Raw genomic sequence first — 18,266 nt, 5'->3', positions numbered from 1 at the left:
CGAGTAGCTTGGACTACAGGCGTGTGCCATGATGCCCAGCTAATTTTTTTTTTTTTTTTTTTTTTTACATTTCTCCAAGGTTTATTTCAGTGTGTTCACAATGTTGTTTAACATAAACACACAGACATGCAACAAGCCCATAAGAATATACTAAGGTGAACTTTAGAAAAAAATAATATCATATCTAAGTTATATGTGTGTGTGTGACTATGTATACACACACAGTATGTGTAATATCAATACCACAAATACTGTTTATACCAGTATTTGACAAACCATTGGTTAAATGTGGTCTACCACTGTTTTTATAAATAAAGTTTTATTGGAACATAGCCAAACTTCTTTGTTCACATATGGTCTACAGTCATTTTTGCACATTTTTTGGTATTTTTGTAGAGACAGGAGAAACCACATTTGCCAGGCTGGTCTTGAACTCCTGGGCTCAAGCAATCCACCCACCTCGGCCTCCCCAAGTGCCACCACGCCTGACCTCCTCGTTTATTTTCTGTTCTCCTACTGAAAATAAGCTCCACAAGGGTAGAAACTTTCTTTTTGTTTTTTTTACAGCTATGTCCCCAGAGTTTAGATTCCTGTCAGGCAGATAGTAGGCACTCAACTCGTATTTTTTGAACGAATGAACTGAATGAATAAATTTCTATCACCTCAGCATAAGCTATAAATCCTCTCAGGTCTAAAGAAGTACTGGTATCTATAATGTCTGCATTCTCTACTGGCTACTAGTAGCTAATTCAGTGAGATGGGAGACCAGGGTGTGCCTAGGAATGAGGTTCAGGGTTCAGACCATAGCTGTGAGATGGGACACATGGATCCAAGGTTGGCATGTGTCTCACGTGGCTGTGTGCTTACATGTATGTTTGTGGGCTTCTTGTTTCTTTTTTTATTTTTTTGAGACAAAATCTCGCTCTGTCACTCAGGCTGGAGTGCAGTGGTGTGATCTCAGCTCACTGCAGTCTCCACTTCCCCGGTTTAAAAGATTCTCCTGCCTCAGCCTCCTGAGTAGCTGGGATTATAGGCACCCGCCACCACACCTAATTTTTGTATTTTTAGGGGAGACGGTGTTTCACCATGTTGGCTATGGTGGTCTCAAACTCCTGACCTTAAGTGATAACCTGCCTTGGCCTCCCAAAGCGTTGGGAGTACAGGTGTGAGCCACTGTACCCAGCCTGTTTGTGTGCTTTTGTGTGTCCGGGAGATTCTGTGCCAGTGCAGACATGCATAAGGGCCAGCACTCCTTCTGTGTTTCCCTCTTCAAGAAAACCACAGATGCTTTATAGAGCTGTGGAACCTCTGTGTGTCCATGAGTGACTCTGCTTCCAGCTGTTGCATCCTGAAGCCTTAGCCCACCTGTGATTTGGAGCCGAGGAGCAAATCAAAGCCAGGTGCAGCTGTACTGGAAGACTCTTCTTTCTGGCTGGGGTGACACTTTGTCCTTGGAAACACTTGAGTTCAAGTTCACCACTCAAGCATAAGCAAAGTGACTAGATGAAACTAAGAGAATGTGTTTGCTATTCCCCCTGCAAACTCTTCTCCCAAGGCCTTCCCATGGCTGGCTCCATCTCATGATTCTGACTTCAGCTCAAATGTCGCTCCCTTGAGAGGGGCCTTCCCAGAATATTCCACAGCTGTCTGAGGCTGTGCAGTTTGTGCATCACAATAGCATTGTGCAGAAGGGGTGAGTGGGGCCAAAATCCAGTCTGTGATGCGCTCCTCAAGGATTTCATAAGAAAAGGGCTTTGGAGGGCGAGCAAAGATCTTGGACACTGTGCCTAGGTTAGCACCCCCCATCTCCCATACCCTGTCTCACATTGTCCACTTTTGTCTTCACAGTATAGATGACTGCTATCTGAAATGAGGTATTTTGCTTACTTGAAATTATGTTTCTACTTGTTAGCTGTCTTCTCCCACCATAATGCAAGCCTCACAGGAGTAAGGACTGTATCTGTCTTGTTACTATTTGTCCTTCCAGTGCTCTACACATCGTAGGTGCTCAATAAGTATCTACTAGTGAGTAGTAGATACTTATTCTCTTTCTTTTATTTTTGTTGATACATAATAGATATATATATCTTGGGAATACATATAATACGTTCATATAATTTGTAAAGATCAGATAAATGTAATTTTTTTTTTTTTTTGAAATGGAGTCTTGCTCTGTTGCCTATGCTGGAGTGCAGTGGTGCAACTGCAGCTCACTGCAACCTCCAACTCCTGGGCTCGAGGGATCCCCCTGCCTCAGCCTCTCAAATAGCTTGGATCATGGGTGTGTGCCAACATGCCCAGCTAATTCAAAACAATTTTTTTTTGTAGAGATGGGGATCTCACCATCTTGCCCAGGCTTGTCTCAAATTCCTGAGCTCAACTGATCCTCCCACCTCAGCTTCCCAAAGTGCTGGGATTACAGGTGTAAGCCACTGCGCCCAGCCTCAATATAGTTCAGCTATATATAACTTTAAATATTTGTCTTTATGCTAGGAACATTCAAATTATTCTCTGCTAGTATTTTGAAGTATACAATAGATTTGAGGAGATGTGCATTTTTATCTAAGTAATCAACAGCACCTTAGATCGGTTAGTTTGCATTTGAGGAAACTGAGGACCTTAGGAGTGGAAGGATTCATCTATGAGCACCCAGCAAGTTAGTAGCAAAGCTAGCTCCTGAACCCAGCTCTTCTAGGCTAGGGCACTGCCCACCACAACGCTCCAGCAGTATCAACCTTCATCTGGCCCTCAGACTCTGGCACTGGTGGTGCCAGGTGCACTTGACACTTGCTTGCTCTGGGTTCACAGCGGTGAAGACAGCCTGGGCTTCTTTCGGAGAAGTGGGAAGAGAATCGGAATTAATATTGGTAAGTCACAACAGAACCCTCATGTGCACATTATTATTATTGCCCCCCCATATATTCTAAAATAATCCCCACAAATAATTATAAAAATAAATCTTGGTGACAAATTTTTTATTTTATTTCCAGGAACACATTTATTCATCATAATCTCTTCAGGGGTAGGACAAATTGGAGCACTGAGTAGTGAATACAATTTGCAAATAGGCAATATAAGTAGAGAGAAAATTAATATGTATTCCTCGGCGCTCTAAAAGGAGAGGAAGAACATTAATAGCCATTTCCTTGCAGATATAACTTTCAAAATGTTATTTCTGATCCATCAGCGTGAGGCTCCATATGAGGAAAATGGTTGCAACGTGACAAGAAGCGATTAGGCATCTCTCAGGTGCTCCTCCCAGCCTCCTTATCCTGTTTTCAGTGGGACATAGGAGGAGTCCTGTTTTCTTTTGTGGCCTGGGGTCACCTGCTTATTTGCTGGGTGACCTTGGGCAAGTCCCTTCTGCCCTTTAAGCCTCAGTTTCCCTCATCAGTAACTGGAGTAGATGATTTCTAAAGCAATTTGGGATGATCATAAATCCAAATTACTTTGGGAGTACTTCAGAAAAATATAGATATGGGGGACCACTTTAATGAACTGACTGCCAAGTTCTGTGTTTTTTAATTGAGGGTGGGAGGAACCCTTCCCCAACTTCCAAGTGGCAGAACCTCTCCAAGTCAAGTTGGGATTCTGGAAAGGTGCTCCCACTGGAAATAGACAGTTGGATGGGTTCTCTTTCCCTGTTGAAAGTCCAATGTGAGTCCCCCTCCTCCAAGTCAGCGATGACCTGCCTCCCAAGCCCAGCTAAGGACTTGGAGTTGCAGCGAGTTCCAGGTAAAATGGGAAATAAGATTTGTTTCTCACTGCTGTTTTCAGGATTTGTTAAAATAGTACCAAGAGATTAGCAGATAGTAGTTTTCATGGTAAATTCTTGATTCTGTGCCAATCTCCTCCTTTTTTGTTTTTAATTATAAAAGTAGTATATGCATGTTACCAAAATCACAGAAGAAATGGAGTGAAAAGCAGAAGCTCCTTTACCACTCCCACCTTCCTCAAACCCACTCCCTTCTCCACAGCCAGCTAATGTTTGCATTTTACTTTACTTTTATTTTTCTAGTAAGAGAATCCTACTATGTTGCCCCGGCTGGTCTCAGTGCTCAATTACAGGTATGAGCCACCATGCTCAGTCCTATTGTTTGCATTTTAACAGAGAAACAATGACAAAACCTTTTAAGACCTAAAGAGAAGGCCGGGCGCGGTGGCTCAAGCCTGTAATCCCAGCACTTTGGGAGGCCGAGACGGGTGGATCACGAGGTCAGGAGATCGAGACCATCCTGGCTAACACAGTGAAACCCCGTCTCTACTAAAAAATACAAAAAAAACTAGCCGGGCGAGGCGGCGGGCGCCTGTAGTCCCAGCTACTCCGGAGGCTGAGGCAGGAGAATGGCGTGAACCCGGGAGGCGGAGCTTGCAGTGAGCTGAGATCCGGCCACTGCACTCCAGCCTGGGCGACAGAGTGAGACTCCATCTCAAAAAAAAAAAAAAAAAAAACCTAAAGAGAAGGAAAACAGCCAAATGCGGTGACTCATGCCTGTAACCCCAGTACTTTGGGAGGCTAAGGTGGGTGGGTCGCTTGACTCCAGGAATTCGAGACCAGCCTGGCCAACATGACAAAATCCCGTCTCTACAAAAAAGTACAAAAAAATTAGCCAGGCTTGGTGGTGAGTGCCTATAGTCCCAGCTACTTGGGAGGGTGAGGCAGGAGGATGACCTGAGCCCTGAGGTCGAGGCTGTGGTGAGCTGTGATTGTGCCACTACACTCCAGCCCGGGACCCTGTCTCAAAAAAAAAAAAAAATAAATTAAAAAGGAAAACTAGAGGCACTGAGAATAATAAATTAACATTTATGGAATGAACACTCATGCTAGCTATTATGATGGTATTTAATATATATTTTTAAAAATTCAATTTGTTCTGATTGGGAGATACTGGGGGGCTTTGGAGCACAGATCATCCTCAATCCCCTCACATATGTGCAAGTACTTTGAAGAGGGCCCTGGAAACCTCTCTTCTTTCCTGCACTTCCTAAACTTTCTCCTTTAGGCTGAAAGGGGGCTGCTTCAGCAACAAAGAGCATTTCATAAGCAGAGCACTTCTTAAGCAGACACCCCGCTTTTTTTTTTTTTAATTGAAATCTGAATGTGGTGAGTCTGAACTAGGGCCCAGGGCATGATTAATTACAGCAACCATCTTAACCTGCCCAGGGGCTGGGCCTGAAAGAAATGAAGCCAGGCTGAAGGTAAATGCAGCTAAGGATAGTTAGGAATGCTAACAAAACTTTGTTAACTGGCCCTGTTCTTCTTTCAGCTGCTAATGTAGAGTTGGAAGATTTAAGGAATCAGTTCCTGTTTCGCTGGTTCTGGCCGACCCCAGAATCAACTCCCTTGATTGGAAATAAACAGGATCTTCCTTTTTGTCCCCAGGAATGTGATGGAGGAAGGACTCTAAGGCAAAGGGCCTCTTCTGCCAAAGCAGAATAATAATAACAATGATGACAATAGGAATAAAATATTGCCCTCTTCATCAAGGGCGATAAGGAAATCTCCAGTTGTATGAGTTGAACCTTGTTGCTCTTCATGTGCCCGTCAGAGCTCCAGAATTCACAGGCTCAGGGTGGTCAGCGTAGGTTGGATTTGAACTTTCTGTCTTGTGGTCCTCCTGAGTGCATTTGTACAAGCTGGGCTACGTGCTTCAATTTGGGGTTCAGAAAACAGGATCACAATGACAGCACTTCTTGTTGACACAGTGCTGCGAATGTCTGTGTACAAGTCTGAGCGTCTCTCCTGAACAGTGTGTATTAGCCACAGATGTCCCCAGTGCCTAGCACAAGGCCAGAAGCTGGGGCACAGCGGCTGTGAAGTAAGATGGGGCAGGATAGGAAGCTTGCAGCTCACTTTCAATGAGTCATAGAATGGTGTGAGAGGACCGTGACTGCATGAGCCCAACTTTTACCTCAGTGCTCCTGTGGCTGGGGCAGAAAGAGCTGTGTTCAGGACAAAGCCCCTACGGGACTTGTCTGTTATTTTCACCCTTGTAAACTCTTTGTATTCTGGAGGAATTATTTGTCTAGCTCCTAGGTCAGTCTTATCTAAGTGTTTTTGTTTTTGCTCTCTCCCCTCCCCGAGGGAGGGGTACATTACGGAGGAACTTCACTATCTTCACTATTTCTGTTTAATCTTTGTTTTTGTTCGAAACGGTGATGAGGAGGTAGAAGGATGTTCCCCCTCCCGGCTTCCAATCTTCCTTGGTCCAGGGACACAGATTCTTTTTCTTTTCCTTTTACCTCTCTCCCTTTCCCCCTCTTCCTCCTTCTGTTCCTTCTATTCTCCTTTCCCCTCCTCCTTCTCCTTGTTCTTCTATTCTGAAGACTAACTCCAAAAGCTGAGGAGTAAGGACAGGTGAATCCAGTTTGTTTCTGCCGGTGTCCTCCCCCAACAACATTCAGGAAATTACTTCTGCTACGGTCTGAACATTTGTGTTCCTCCCAAATTTGCATGTTGAAGTCATAACCTCTTAGGAGGTAAAGCCTTGAGGGGTGATTAGATCATTGGCATGGAGCCCTCAGGAATGGGATTAGTGCTGTTATAAATGTGGCCCACAGGAGCTAGCTTGTCCCTTCTACCATCTGAGGACACAGGAAGAAGGCTGTTGTCTAGGAACCAGAAAATGGGCCCTCACCACACACCAAATCGTGGGTGCCGTGATCTTCAGCTTCCCAGCCTCTAGAACTGTGAAAAATAAATTTCTATTGTTTATAAGCACTCAGTTTATGGCATTTTGGTATAGCAGCCCTAGTAGACTAAGACCAATACTTTGCTCAAGAACTTTCAATAACTCCCTATTGTTTACAGTTCCAACACTAAAGCCCCCCTCCAACACAGCTATCGTGATCTTAATTTTTGTGATTTCTGCACATGATCCTTCCCCACGCCATCAACTGGCCTTCTTGATGTGTTCACAGAGACAGCAGTGGGTGGGGAAGCATTTCCAGCCGACACTAACAGCTTCTGCGAAACCAATCAGAGGACGGGAGAGCTGGGACACGTGGCTGAAGAGGTAAGAATTGATGGGATTATAAGAGATCTTCAGGGACATACTAGAGATTCTGAACTGTATTAATTATTAGTTGATTAGGAGCCATTGAAAGATTTTAGGTAGGATCAAATTGGGCTTTTAAAATGGTTGCCCTGGGGCTATGTGGAGGAGGCAATAGTAGTGAGAGGGTGTGGAAAGGGGGAAAGATACCTGCCCACTATGGTGACATTGGTAGTGTCTGCAGAACAGCCTATGCTTAGACGACCCAGCTGTGTAAGGAGGCAGGGGGATGGATGAGATGACCTTCAGTAACTCCCTTCTGGTCGGGGAAGCGAGAGCCGTTCTCTAATCTCATCTTTGAGTCGGCTTGGGCCTGTTTCCACAAGTCTTCTTCTATCTGTCAAAGCCCTTCTAGGAAAGCTGAGCTGAAAGGCAGCTGCGGAGGGCAGAGTGCTGGCTGGGCCCGGGCTCACTTCCTCCTTTTCAGGCAGGAAAAGCAGACAAAAGTGGACAATGGACCAGAGAGGCTGCGTCCAGCAGAGAAGGAGGGAGGAGGCGGGGGAGCTGGTCCTTGGGCCAGCAGGCCTGGGAAGGTTCCCTTTGATCCCCTTATCTCTGGAGGGTAAGCTTTCTTTTTTGGCCTGCAGGACCTTTTGTTGCAGCATTTCCTGGAATCCCCCAAAGTAAACACAGTCAAGACTGCATTCTTACTGCTCCACTCTTCTGAGTCTGCTCCTCCCAGCTGAGAGAGGGGCAGGAAGGTCAACCCTCCGAGATCAACACTGCTCATCAAAATGCTGACAAGGGCCCACCTAACAATGTGTTAGGACCAGGGCTGTCTGAGAGACGATGCCAGTTAAGGCTGGGGTGGCTCTTAGCTGCAGCAGGAGTGGAAGATGACAACCAGTTGATATCTGGTAGCTTTGTGCATCCTGGGCTTGGAGGCAAGAATAGGCAAGGAGAAAATTTGGATCCTTTCAGAGAAAAACAGGCATGGGTTTAGGGATTTACCTGCCCACCGGGTCTACTTTCATCCAGACAGGAGGCCCATGGCCAGCTCTTCCAGATGGGGTGGGTGGGGAACAGCGCGAATGACCCCACTGATGACTTTAAGCCTCACAAATTTCTTTCCCTCTGAGAAGCAGGAGAAGAAAAGCCTGAAACTTGGGGTCACCAGCCAATTATCCTTCCCCAGGGTTTATTACTGTCAACTCTTAGAGGCCACAGGGAAAGGATGGGGTGGTCTTAACCAAGCCCACGTTTTATTTATAGGGAAATTCAACCCCCCCAATCCCCCTCCCCTCCTACAAATGGAAACTCCGCCCCACCAGGAGTCCTTCAACCTTCTAATTTACCAGCTTTGGTGGGGAGGGGAGTTCAGCCAAGAGGCCCCTGCTCGCTGCAGTTGAGGGCCCTTATGTAACGCAGCTTGCGAAATGCAGGAAAGGCCCGGCTGGCTACAGCTCAGCTAACGGCTCAGAAGGGGCGCCCCTGATAGGAATCCCCCCACCTCAGGCCTGGCCCAGACTAACGCGATAAAGTTGTGGTCATGGAGTTTTAGGCATTGGGACACCCGGGGGAGGGAGGGGCGCGGGGAGTCGGGGTCAGGCCGCCGTCGGGGCGCGGGCCACCTGTTGCAGTGGGCGGCCAGGGCTCACCTGCGCGGGGGCCGGGCCGAGGGGCGGCGGCGGCGGCGCGCGGCTGAGCTGAGGTGCCCGCGGCCGGCCCACGCCTCCGGCTTCCGCTGGGTCAGCTGACTGCCCAGTGCGGAACTGTGCGCCCGCCGCGCTCCCCTGCCGCGCTCCCCGCTGCCGCCGCCGCCGCCGCCGCCGCGCCCCCGCGCTCCGTGCCGCGCGCCCGCCGCGTCCTGGCAGCCATGGCCGGGCTCGTGGTCAGTGGAACTCAAGTAAGTCCCGGCCAGCCCCGCCTCCGCCCGGGGCGCAGTCCGCGTGGGGAGGAACAGCGGCGCACAGGGGTTCCCCAGGGCCTAGACACCCCTGTCCCCGCCTCAGGGGGCTGCATCTGCAGGCGGTGAGCGTCAGGTGCTCAGGTTCGCCCTAGTGGGGCGACTACAGACCCCGTTTCGGGCCTGGCACACACCCTGTCTCTGCGGGAAGAACACCCCGAAGGTCCCCCGTTCCCCCCACTTCCCTCTGCCCTTAGCGCCTCACTGAACAGGCCCAGCGGACACCGTGCTGACGGCCCCCGGTACTTTTGGGGGCCCACAGAAAATGTTCCAATTTCATAATCCGAATTTTTAAAACTTTTGGTCAAATAATCCATTTTGATAAATCACATTGATATAGTCATCTTTATACCAATGAAGTTGTAATATATAAATTTACTTATTTGTAAATAGAGGAAGGGGTTTATGTAGGCAAAAGTGTCTAGGGTACCCAAAGTCCCAGCACATCCCTGGAGATGAGGGTGCTGGTGGGCCCTGCGCTGAATGGGCTACCCCATAGCCAAAGGCTGATGGAAGGCTACCGACCTCCAGTTCTATTTCCACACTCGATTTCTTGAACAGGAGTCTGTGATGAATGGCAACACGCCAGTTTCAACCCTGGGTGCCAGACACCCAGACTTACATGCTTTTAGCTCTGTAGTGAAGCCTCAGGTGTTCATGGCTGGAGGGATGAACCCAGCAACGCTGGGACCAGGTGTCTTTCTTACCTGCTGAAAAAGCCAGTTCTCTGTCTTTAACCTCTTCTCTTCTCTGATGAAGCTAGAGCCCTCTTACTTCCCACCTTTCCCTGCACACCCTGGAGAAATAGTTCTGAGTTTTTGAAGCTCTCCTCTTGGATTGCCTAAGGCAGGTAGTGTCAGGCACAATTGGATTTTGAGATTACTTTGGGCTGAAGGGAATGATTCCTCCTTAGAGGAGGTTCTAGGGGTTTTTACAGCTCCTACAGATGCAGTGAGGGCCATCTGTGCTGCCCGTTAAACTAGCCGCTGCCTGTTTTCTTTTTTTCCAGAGTCCTGTCATTTCATCAGGTACACATGTTTATTGAGTGCCTACTGTATGCCAGGCACCATGCCAGGTGTTACTGGAAATAAGCCTTTCCTTTGTCTCTGTACACCCCCCCCCATTTAACATTTTTGTTGCTTAGGAATACTGGCTCTGTCCCTTGACCCACAGCCTGGGAGGAGAGAGCTGGAGAAAGACCAGAGTTCGGAAGTGAGCTACCAGCTTGCAGAGAGGCTAAAAATGACCCGTCTTGTTCAGCCATCGGGGAAAGGTTTTTTTTTTTTTTTTTTTTTTTCCTGGGAGTTACTATGCCTGCCTGGCGGGAGGGACTGGACAAGAGGGCCTCTTCCTTCTCTTGGAGTATCTACCTAAGAAGGAGGGTTCCCCGCCCCCCAGACCCTAGGTCTCTGTGTTTTCAGATGTAGTATTCTCCCGGTGTAACTTGCTACAAGTTCAGGGGGCTGAGCACTTTCCTGTGCTTCCTTTCCCTTTGCTCTTTCTGCGTTTCCTAGATTTGATTTTTCCTGCAACAACTGTTCTTAGCCTACTCCACACAGCCCAAGGACATTCATGGAAGTGTGGGTGAAGCATTTTAGGCCCTTGGGGACTGTTTTACTAGACCGAGTTGCCTGGGGAGGAGCTAAGAAGGTAGGTTGGGAAAATGCCCCTGGAGAGTCTTAGTGCCCCATTTCCCAAACTGCCCAGGTTAGTGGATTTGAGTGCCAGGCCCCAGAGGGTTGTGTTTTTTTGTTTGTTTGTTTTGTTTTTCACATTCTGCTCCCAGTGATTTCTAATGGCTGCTGTTTTAAGAGGTAGCACCTTGAATGTGGGTAGCATGGAACAGTACTTGTCAGACTTTAGTAGATCCTTCTTAAAGGGAGAAAAATAAAACCCGCAAAACTTCCCATGAGCCCATCGTGTGAATATAGTTTTTATTACAGTGTTACTCAAATATTAAAACATAAAGCCAGATACAAATTTCCCGTATCCAGAGACCTATAAATCCCAAATAAAGGGATGGTTTAAGTGCAAAGAAAAAAAATCCTATACAATTAAACAATTTAATGAGATGAATGCTGCTTGGCTTGAAGTTAGGTCACTGCTTTTAAGGCCACTGTGGGCTGACTGCTGTGGAGCTGGTTTTTAGGAGCTCCACAAGCCTATGATGCCACATGCCTGGGGATGTTGCAGTCTTCCTATTGCTTTTCTCTGTAAAAGTCTTTTCATTTGCCATGGGTCTGACTTCATTTGGCTTCTCTTGGCTTGAATGCATCATTTATGTTCAGCATTAAGTCATTTCTCTTTCCTCTAGCTTAGACAACTTAATACAATTGTAGACACAAATACAAACTTGGAATTTGGGCACTGAAATCTTGTGCCCAAGAGATACTGGACTAATGAATCCCTTCTGTGGGGAGAGTGGTCTCATTCAACAGCTGTTTAACAGAGTGGCCACTGGGTGCCAAGGACAGTGTTGTGCACTTTTAATATGTTAGCTCATTGCATTCCTGTAAGTACAATAGGGACAATAATATGCATGGGGCTGATTCATAAGAATTGAATAGATAACAAGCACATGATAGGCATTTAATACATGTTGGTTTTTACATTATTCTTTACACTTTTGGAGGAGTTAGTGTTAGTCCAGTTGCAGAAGAGGAAACAGAGACTCGAAGATGGTGACTTATCCGCGACAACACAGCTAGCAGTGGCAGTACCGGGAATCAGATTTCTACCTATGGTTGTTTCTACTCCAACAGCTTCCAGTACCACACATACACTTATTTATTTATGAATGAATGATAAGGGCTTGCTCTGTTGCCCAGGCTGACATGCAGTGGCGCAATCATAGCTCACTGCACCCTTGAACTCCTGAGCTCAAGCTGTCTTCCTGCCTCAGCCTCCTGAGTAGCTGGGAATACGAGTGTGCACCACTGTGCCCAGCTCAGTATTACAAATTTAAAATCGAGGATCTCCCACCCCTGGCTAGGGGCAGGCATCATAAAATAATCTCCTCAACATCTGACTGTTGACAAACTCATCTCCAGAAATGCCCTGGGAGCTAGAAAGTCCCAAAGCAGAGTGAAACCTGCAGTCTTCTATGGTTTGGTCATTTTCTGCAGCTTCAGCTCGGAGGGATTGTGTGTGTACATGGATGGGGACCCCTTCCAGACTCTCCTTTCCCTTTCTAGTTTCCTCTCCATAGGGATCTTTAACTTGTTGTATTTTCATTTGCCTGGTGATGGTGTCCCTTCCTGTTATTCCACACAGGGTGGAAGTCTTAGGGTACAAATTATAGAAAATAGAGAAATTATAAGTTCGAATCTTTGTTCCTCAATGCAGTCTAAATCAAGGTAATTGACTAAATACAGTGGTGTTCTGAATATGCTCTTGCTTCTGTGCCATTTAAGATATATTAATCTCTGTATCCCATCTCCCTTTTGCTGAAGAAGCAAACTATTTTTGGTTTGGCTCTTCTGGCCTTGCATCTTACATTAGGTGGTCCTGTGCTCTAAGAAGCTTCCTGACATCCTGAGAGGTAATGTCTTCCCTCAGAAGCTCTTCTTAAGTCTTTTTTCTAGCTTCAAGTGTTGCTTGCAATATCTGGCAGTGACTGCTTGCTGCTTTTAAGCCTTTTCCAGCCGATTTGAGCCCTTCAGCCTGGTCGGCTTAACTCACATCTCTAAAAGCTTCTACTTTACCACAGGGGTTATCTAAGCATGCAGATTACTTACCAAGTTGGTTCTCATGCTAAACTTTTGAGACTTGGTCTTCACATTTGAGAACAATGAGAACAACTTGTATTTTTCTTAGTCTTCCTGGGATGTCATATAGTTAAGACCATGTAATGAAACAGGCTGCTGACAGTCTCATCAGATGTTGTGAGTGATCCAAATGCTTTGTGGTGATAGCTCTCCTTGGTGCTCCTGTTTGCTTTGAATGGAACTCCTACATAAGAAAAAGGGAAGCAAATATCCCTCTCTTTTCCCAGGCTCTAACAGTCTTCTTGGGCCCTCAGTGTAGCACCATGGGAGAAGTTCTTGCCCTTTCAGCTCAGAAGACTCATTTTGAAGCCAAAACATGTGATAGATGCACCATTGGCATTTGCTGATCAAGAAAACTCGTGTCTGCCTGACATGGTGGCTTGTACCTACAATTCCAGCTATTTTGGGAGGCTGAGGTGGGGGGATTGCTTGAGTTCAGAGTTTGAGATCAGCCTGAGCAACACAGCGAAACCCCATCTCTTACAAAGAAAAAGAAAAAAAAAAAAAAAGAGAGAAATCTCAAACCCACATGTAGATTTGTAAACACTCCATGGCTCCCAAGTTGGAAGTCCTTATTTATGGTATAGGACTTGATCTGGGCTCTGTCACTAAGAAGCTGTATTGTGCTGGACAGGCCTCTGGAGTCTTAGTTTCCTTGTATAAAACATAAGAAGTTTTGACAAACTGGGTCTCTCTGAGATTTAGTCCTTGGCCATTCTAAGAGGAAAGAACTCAGTTTCTACATCTAAAACTCAATGTCTCTACTATATATATCACAGAGGTCTTGACTGATAATATGTACAAGGTAGTGGTGCAGGCTGGGGTGAATGGGATGGATTTTCTGGTGAGTGCCATGGACCTGGGGTTCACTGTGAATGTACAATACAGAAGAAGCTGCTGATTAAGCAGAGATCCTGAGGGAGATCGAAGCCCCCAGATGGACTAGAGCCTTATAGCCACAGTCTCTCTTTGGCGTATGATTTCTCTCTCCGCTTGGAAGCAGAACTTAATTTATTACACAAAGAATTGTGAAGAAAGATGGACCCCAGGTAGAAAGAGGAGAGACTGCTAGATTGAACTTAGAGTCCTTTATTTTTTAGCCTATATCTTCTTGAGTCAAAATTACTTTCTTGGAGTCAGCTGTTTTTCTGTTCTTTCTCCTTATTTTCTCTCCTAGAATGAAGTTACTGAAGGAGAGTGGATATAGGATATTGCATTGTCAGCAGTTTGTCCTCAGTGGATAGGAGAAGGTTGAGAGGTGACTGGAGATGTTGAGGGTGTCAGGGTTCAGTGTAGCTTATATGAGGTTGAACCATGTAAAAGAGCTATTTTGTGGTTCTAAAATGGATATTCGTAGCTCACATGGTTGAACCTAATATCTAAGGATGTAAGATGGTCACCGTAGTCTTGTTTCCCATGAGGAAACAACCTCCTGGGGAATCTCTTTCTCATTCTAAGAGATCTTTGTCTGTATATGTGGAAGAATGTGATTTGTAGGGAAACCAGAAGAAGGTTGTAGCCATGTGTTGGGCTTGGATTTCGAGCTGGGGGTTGAGCATGTTGTACTTTAGGGAAACAGCATGCATTGTGGCCCATTGGTCAGCTCAGCCCCGTGGGTTTATTTTATGGTTTGGGGATTAGTTGCTAGTCTGCCCACAGAGTGCTGTCTGTAAAAATGGGTTCCAAAAACTGGGTGATTAGGGTAGTGAGAATGCCCACTGACCTTCTCACAGGCATCAGTTCTGGAATCAGTTCAGTTCAGCCTTTTAATATTTGGGCACATACAGGTACTTAATAATAAATAATCTGTAATAGATAGAAGAATGCCCAGGGAAACAACTTTGTGCACAGTGTGGGATTGGCTGCCAAAGGGCCTCTGGAGGAGGGACATTCAGGAGCCCCGGGCACACATTGTTGCCCTGTGGCCTTCAAATCAGCTTTTTTTGGGTGTGGAGGGCATTTTGTACACGGTGGCAACTGGATGGGATTGGTGGTCTGGGGAGGTTTTCTTTTCCAACCCTGTTTGTTCCAGCACCCTGAAGGTTGAATGCTGGTAAGTGCATCTGCTGTGTGTTTTATGAGGTAATGTGCATACCAGGGTACTGGGGGGCAGTGGAGGAGAGGGAGAAGAAGCGGCAGAGCAGCAGCTGTTGCAAAAGCCCCTGAGTGAGAGGGCGATTGTTGCAGTTATATCAACGTGCCCTGATATTCAGGTTTCTTTTGGACACCTGAATCTGGCCAATTTTAGTCCAATTTCCATTGTCTTGGGATTAGTCTCCATCATGTTAACTGCACCAGGAAAGGGGAGCTGTTGGTGGTGTCCTTGGAGCCCCCAAAGCTGATTTGATCAGGGAAACAGTCACAAATGTGGCCTTTTTGTGTGTGAGAAACTTGCATTTCAAGTTGCAGAAGCAATCATTGGATCAATAATTTCAGGATTGGGAGCAGATGGGTGATTTCCGTTTGCCACATTGTTTCTGTTCCATTTAATTTCCAGGTGTCCTACATAGGCCAGGACTGCAGAGAAATTCCAGAGCACCTTGGCAGGGACTGTGGACATTTTGCAAAGAGGCTTGATCTGAGCTTTAACCTTCTGAGGTATGTAACCTTCACAAGATGTAGGCCAGGCCTGGGAGACCCAGTCCTCCCGGGTACTTTAGGGCCGGCAGATAAAAGTCAAATGTTCCAACTCCACATAGGGTGTCCTTTTATTCAGCAGAAGGCTCTGAGAGGTGTGGAATCATGCCCCAAAGGTTTGACTGTGTCCGGTGATTCCTTGGCTGCCTTTTTTTGTGCTGCTGAAGATGCCTAGGCAGCATGTTGAGCCTCATCCATTTCACACCAGTTCCTATGAGAGGGCCATCATGTTTTCACCATGTTCTTTTCATTTCTCATGGATACCTGTGCAGACAGGTCAGAATACTCTTGGGGAAGGAATGAGATGGAGCCCGCAAGAGTGTTTTGGGGTGTCTAGGTGTGCTTTTTTAGGATAAACACATGTCCCAAAACATTTGTCGAGTCACAGGTAGGGTGTGTGTTTTCTTTCTTTTGCCTTTTTATGAATTGGAGCTTTAAATGTTTGTGATGATAATGTCTCCCAGATGGTGTTTCAAAGCAATTTAAACACTGTTAGTGTGGGGTGGGTGGGAGGGAAACTCTCTGACAACTGTTCAAGTCTTGGCAAAGGTAAGTGTGATCTTGTATATTATTCCAGTGGAGAATACAGGCAGTTATTTCCTTTCTCCCTAAAAGGTTATGCCTTGTGCCTGATTTGGGGGCTTGGAGGAGAGAAGTAAGAGGTACTTGGAAAGCAGGTGTCAGTGGGATAAGAGCAGGGGTCAGGCAGGGTGATTGCTTTTCTCCTAACAAGCTGGTGCCACCCAGGGCTTTTTCCTCAGTGCCCTCCTTGAGAGCTGTGCTGCCCTCTGAGTGGGACAGACTGTCCTGGGGTCAAAGGAGAGATGAGGAACCTGAATTCCATTCCAGGGCCCAGGCACTTTCCTGCTTCTAGGCCTCGGAGTCTTCATTTCCCACTGCTGAATCTGGATACTTGGGAATTAGAAATTTGAGGGAAACTGAACACAACTCAGGGCCATAAGGCACAAGAGGTAAAAGAGGATTTGTTTGAGGTCAGCCAGCGGAACTCCTCGGATGCTGCTCGGGAGTACGCGGCCACACACAGCTGCACTGTCTCCAGGAAAGGGGCACCCTGAGGGTTGTGGTGGATGGAGAGTGGCCACTGTCTCTGTATTCTTCCTTACTCCCAAAGGGTTTTTGTGCATCTGGGGAGAGGTTGAAACTGACAAGTTGTAAGTAGTACACAGTGATGAGAAGAAGCCAAATAAATACATGCTGACTCTAGAGAAATGAAGGATTTTTTTTTTTTTTTTGAGATATCTATTTCTGAGCACTTTTTTTGAGTGCTCCAGCCTCCCAGAGCAGACTCAGGCAAAAGTCTCCCTTTCCTGGGCATGGAAGGAGTTCCTCCTGTGTGACCGGCCCCCAGGGGCTCAGGGCACTGGGGCTCGGGGTTGTGGTTGCCCTGAGTAGTTAGTGGGAGCCGGATGTGGGTTTGAGGAGGCTGGGCCGCATGAGGGAGCATCAGTGTATGTGGGTCATGGGACTGGGCTGTCAGGTCTGAGGAAACACAACCATCTTTGTGATGTCCAGGGGCCCCGCCTTTCTTTGGGAGAGGAGGGACTGGACCTTGGGAGGTGTGTATGTGTGGCAAGAAGGGGCTGTTGGCTCTGAGGGGCTGGATCTATATGGATTTATTGTAGGAAATGACACATCCTAGATGCAGGAAAATTTAGTAAGGGGGTGGCTGAAGAGTGGATTCAGAAGGAGAACACCGAAGATTTGTATTTTCCTTTGTTGAGAGGAGACACATTTCTGTAGCGTTGAGTTTGAGTTGGTTTCACATCCGGTAGGAGCCTGTTCTTGTCCGTGTTTTCGTCAGTGTGTGAGCTCCACACTGGATTGTAGCTGAGTTTGGGCAGGGATAAGCAGTGGAGGGGTGAGGTCTAATGTTCAGAAAAAGTTTGTGTTTAGGGACTTGGTTATGCTGGAGACAGTTGCAGACCAGAATGGAGAAAAGCACTCCTGACTTGAGTTGGGTGTGCTTGGGAGTGGATCACCTTTGATCTTCTTTATTTACCTAATTGGAGGGAGGAGCAGGGGAGGCAACACTATTTCTCTGGGGTATTAGAGGAAGATTTGAGCTTATTAGGGCACTGGTCTCTATCTTTGCCTTCAGCTGAATCAACATCTAAGATGTTTTAGATGCTTAGCTAATTCCTCTTAAAAAGAATAAGCAGAGGCTGGGCGTAGTGACTCATGCCTATAATCCCAGCAGTTTGGGAGGCCAAGCTGGGCAAATCACCTGAGGTCATGAGTTCAAGACCAGCTTTGCCAATGTGGCGAAACCCCGTCTCTACTAAAAATACAAAAAATTAGCTGAGCATGGTGGCGGATGCCTGTAATCCTAGCTACTTGGGAGGCTGAGGCAGAAGAATCACTTGAACCTGGGAGGTGGAGTTTGCAGTGAGCTGAGATCACACCATTGTACTCCAGCCTGGGCAGCAAGAGTGAAACTCTGTCGAGAGAGAGAGAGAGAGAGAGCGAGAGAGAGAGAGAGAGAGAGAGAGAGAGAGAGAGAGAGAGAGGCAGGAGGGGGTAAAATAGGGAGAAGAGAAGAGACAGGAGATTCTAAACTTACCTTCCAAATGAGTGGGGATGGAGTGGATGACCCAAGCTCTCTAGGCTTCAGGGATCATGATATCCAAATGAAATATTGTAAATCCATATCCCATGTTCTGTAGAAAGTTTCTCCCTAGGCCCCTCTGCCCCTCACTATTTCCATGGGATTGCAGGGAGCATGTTTCCCAGTCAGGCTGCCCTGCACCCAGCACACTGCAGTCCCTGACCATATTTCGGCTCTGTTGTCTGCTATTCTTCCTCTTGAGCAGCCTGCCTGGCCTCACTTGGGATACCCCCTTCATTTTTCCAAAGCCCAACACCATGTTATTACATATTGAT

The 18,266-nt window shown here is 46.8% G+C and overlaps 1 protein-coding gene and 1 long non-coding RNA gene across 2 annotated transcripts in view; both read left to right on the top strand.

Annotated features, from left to right (window-relative positions):
• The first annotated feature begins 2,107 nt into the window (after nt 1-2,107).
• On the top strand, nt 2,108-7,958 carry LOC144331129 (uncharacterized). Its single transcript, XR_013398065.1, has 3 exons — nt 2,108-2,867; nt 6,922-7,016; nt 7,643-7,958. It is a non-coding gene; the product is annotated as an uncharacterized LOC144331129 (long non-coding RNA).
• A 30-nt stretch (nt 7,959-7,988) lies between these two features.
• Nucleotides 7,989-18,266, top strand: part of LRMDA (leucine rich melanocyte differentiation associated) — a 1,122,954-nt gene continuing 1,112,676 nt past the window's right edge. Inside the window, exons 1-3 of the mRNA XM_077947977.1 lie at nt 7,989-8,066; nt 8,749-8,901; nt 15,226-15,326. Of these exons, the coding sequence (XP_077804103.1) occupies nt 7,989-8,066; nt 8,749-8,901; nt 15,226-15,326 (332 nt within the window). The remainder of the gene's footprint in view (nt 8,067-8,748; nt 8,902-15,225; nt 15,327-18,266) is intronic.

Source organism: Macaca mulatta, chromosome 9 (assembly GCF_049350105.2).
Source record: "Macaca mulatta isolate MMU2019108-1 chromosome 9, T2T-MMU8v2.0, whole genome shotgun sequence".
NCBI lineage: Eukaryota > Metazoa > Chordata > Mammalia > Primates > Cercopithecidae > Macaca > Macaca mulatta.
This window is presented reverse-complemented; position numbering and strand designations above follow the sequence as displayed.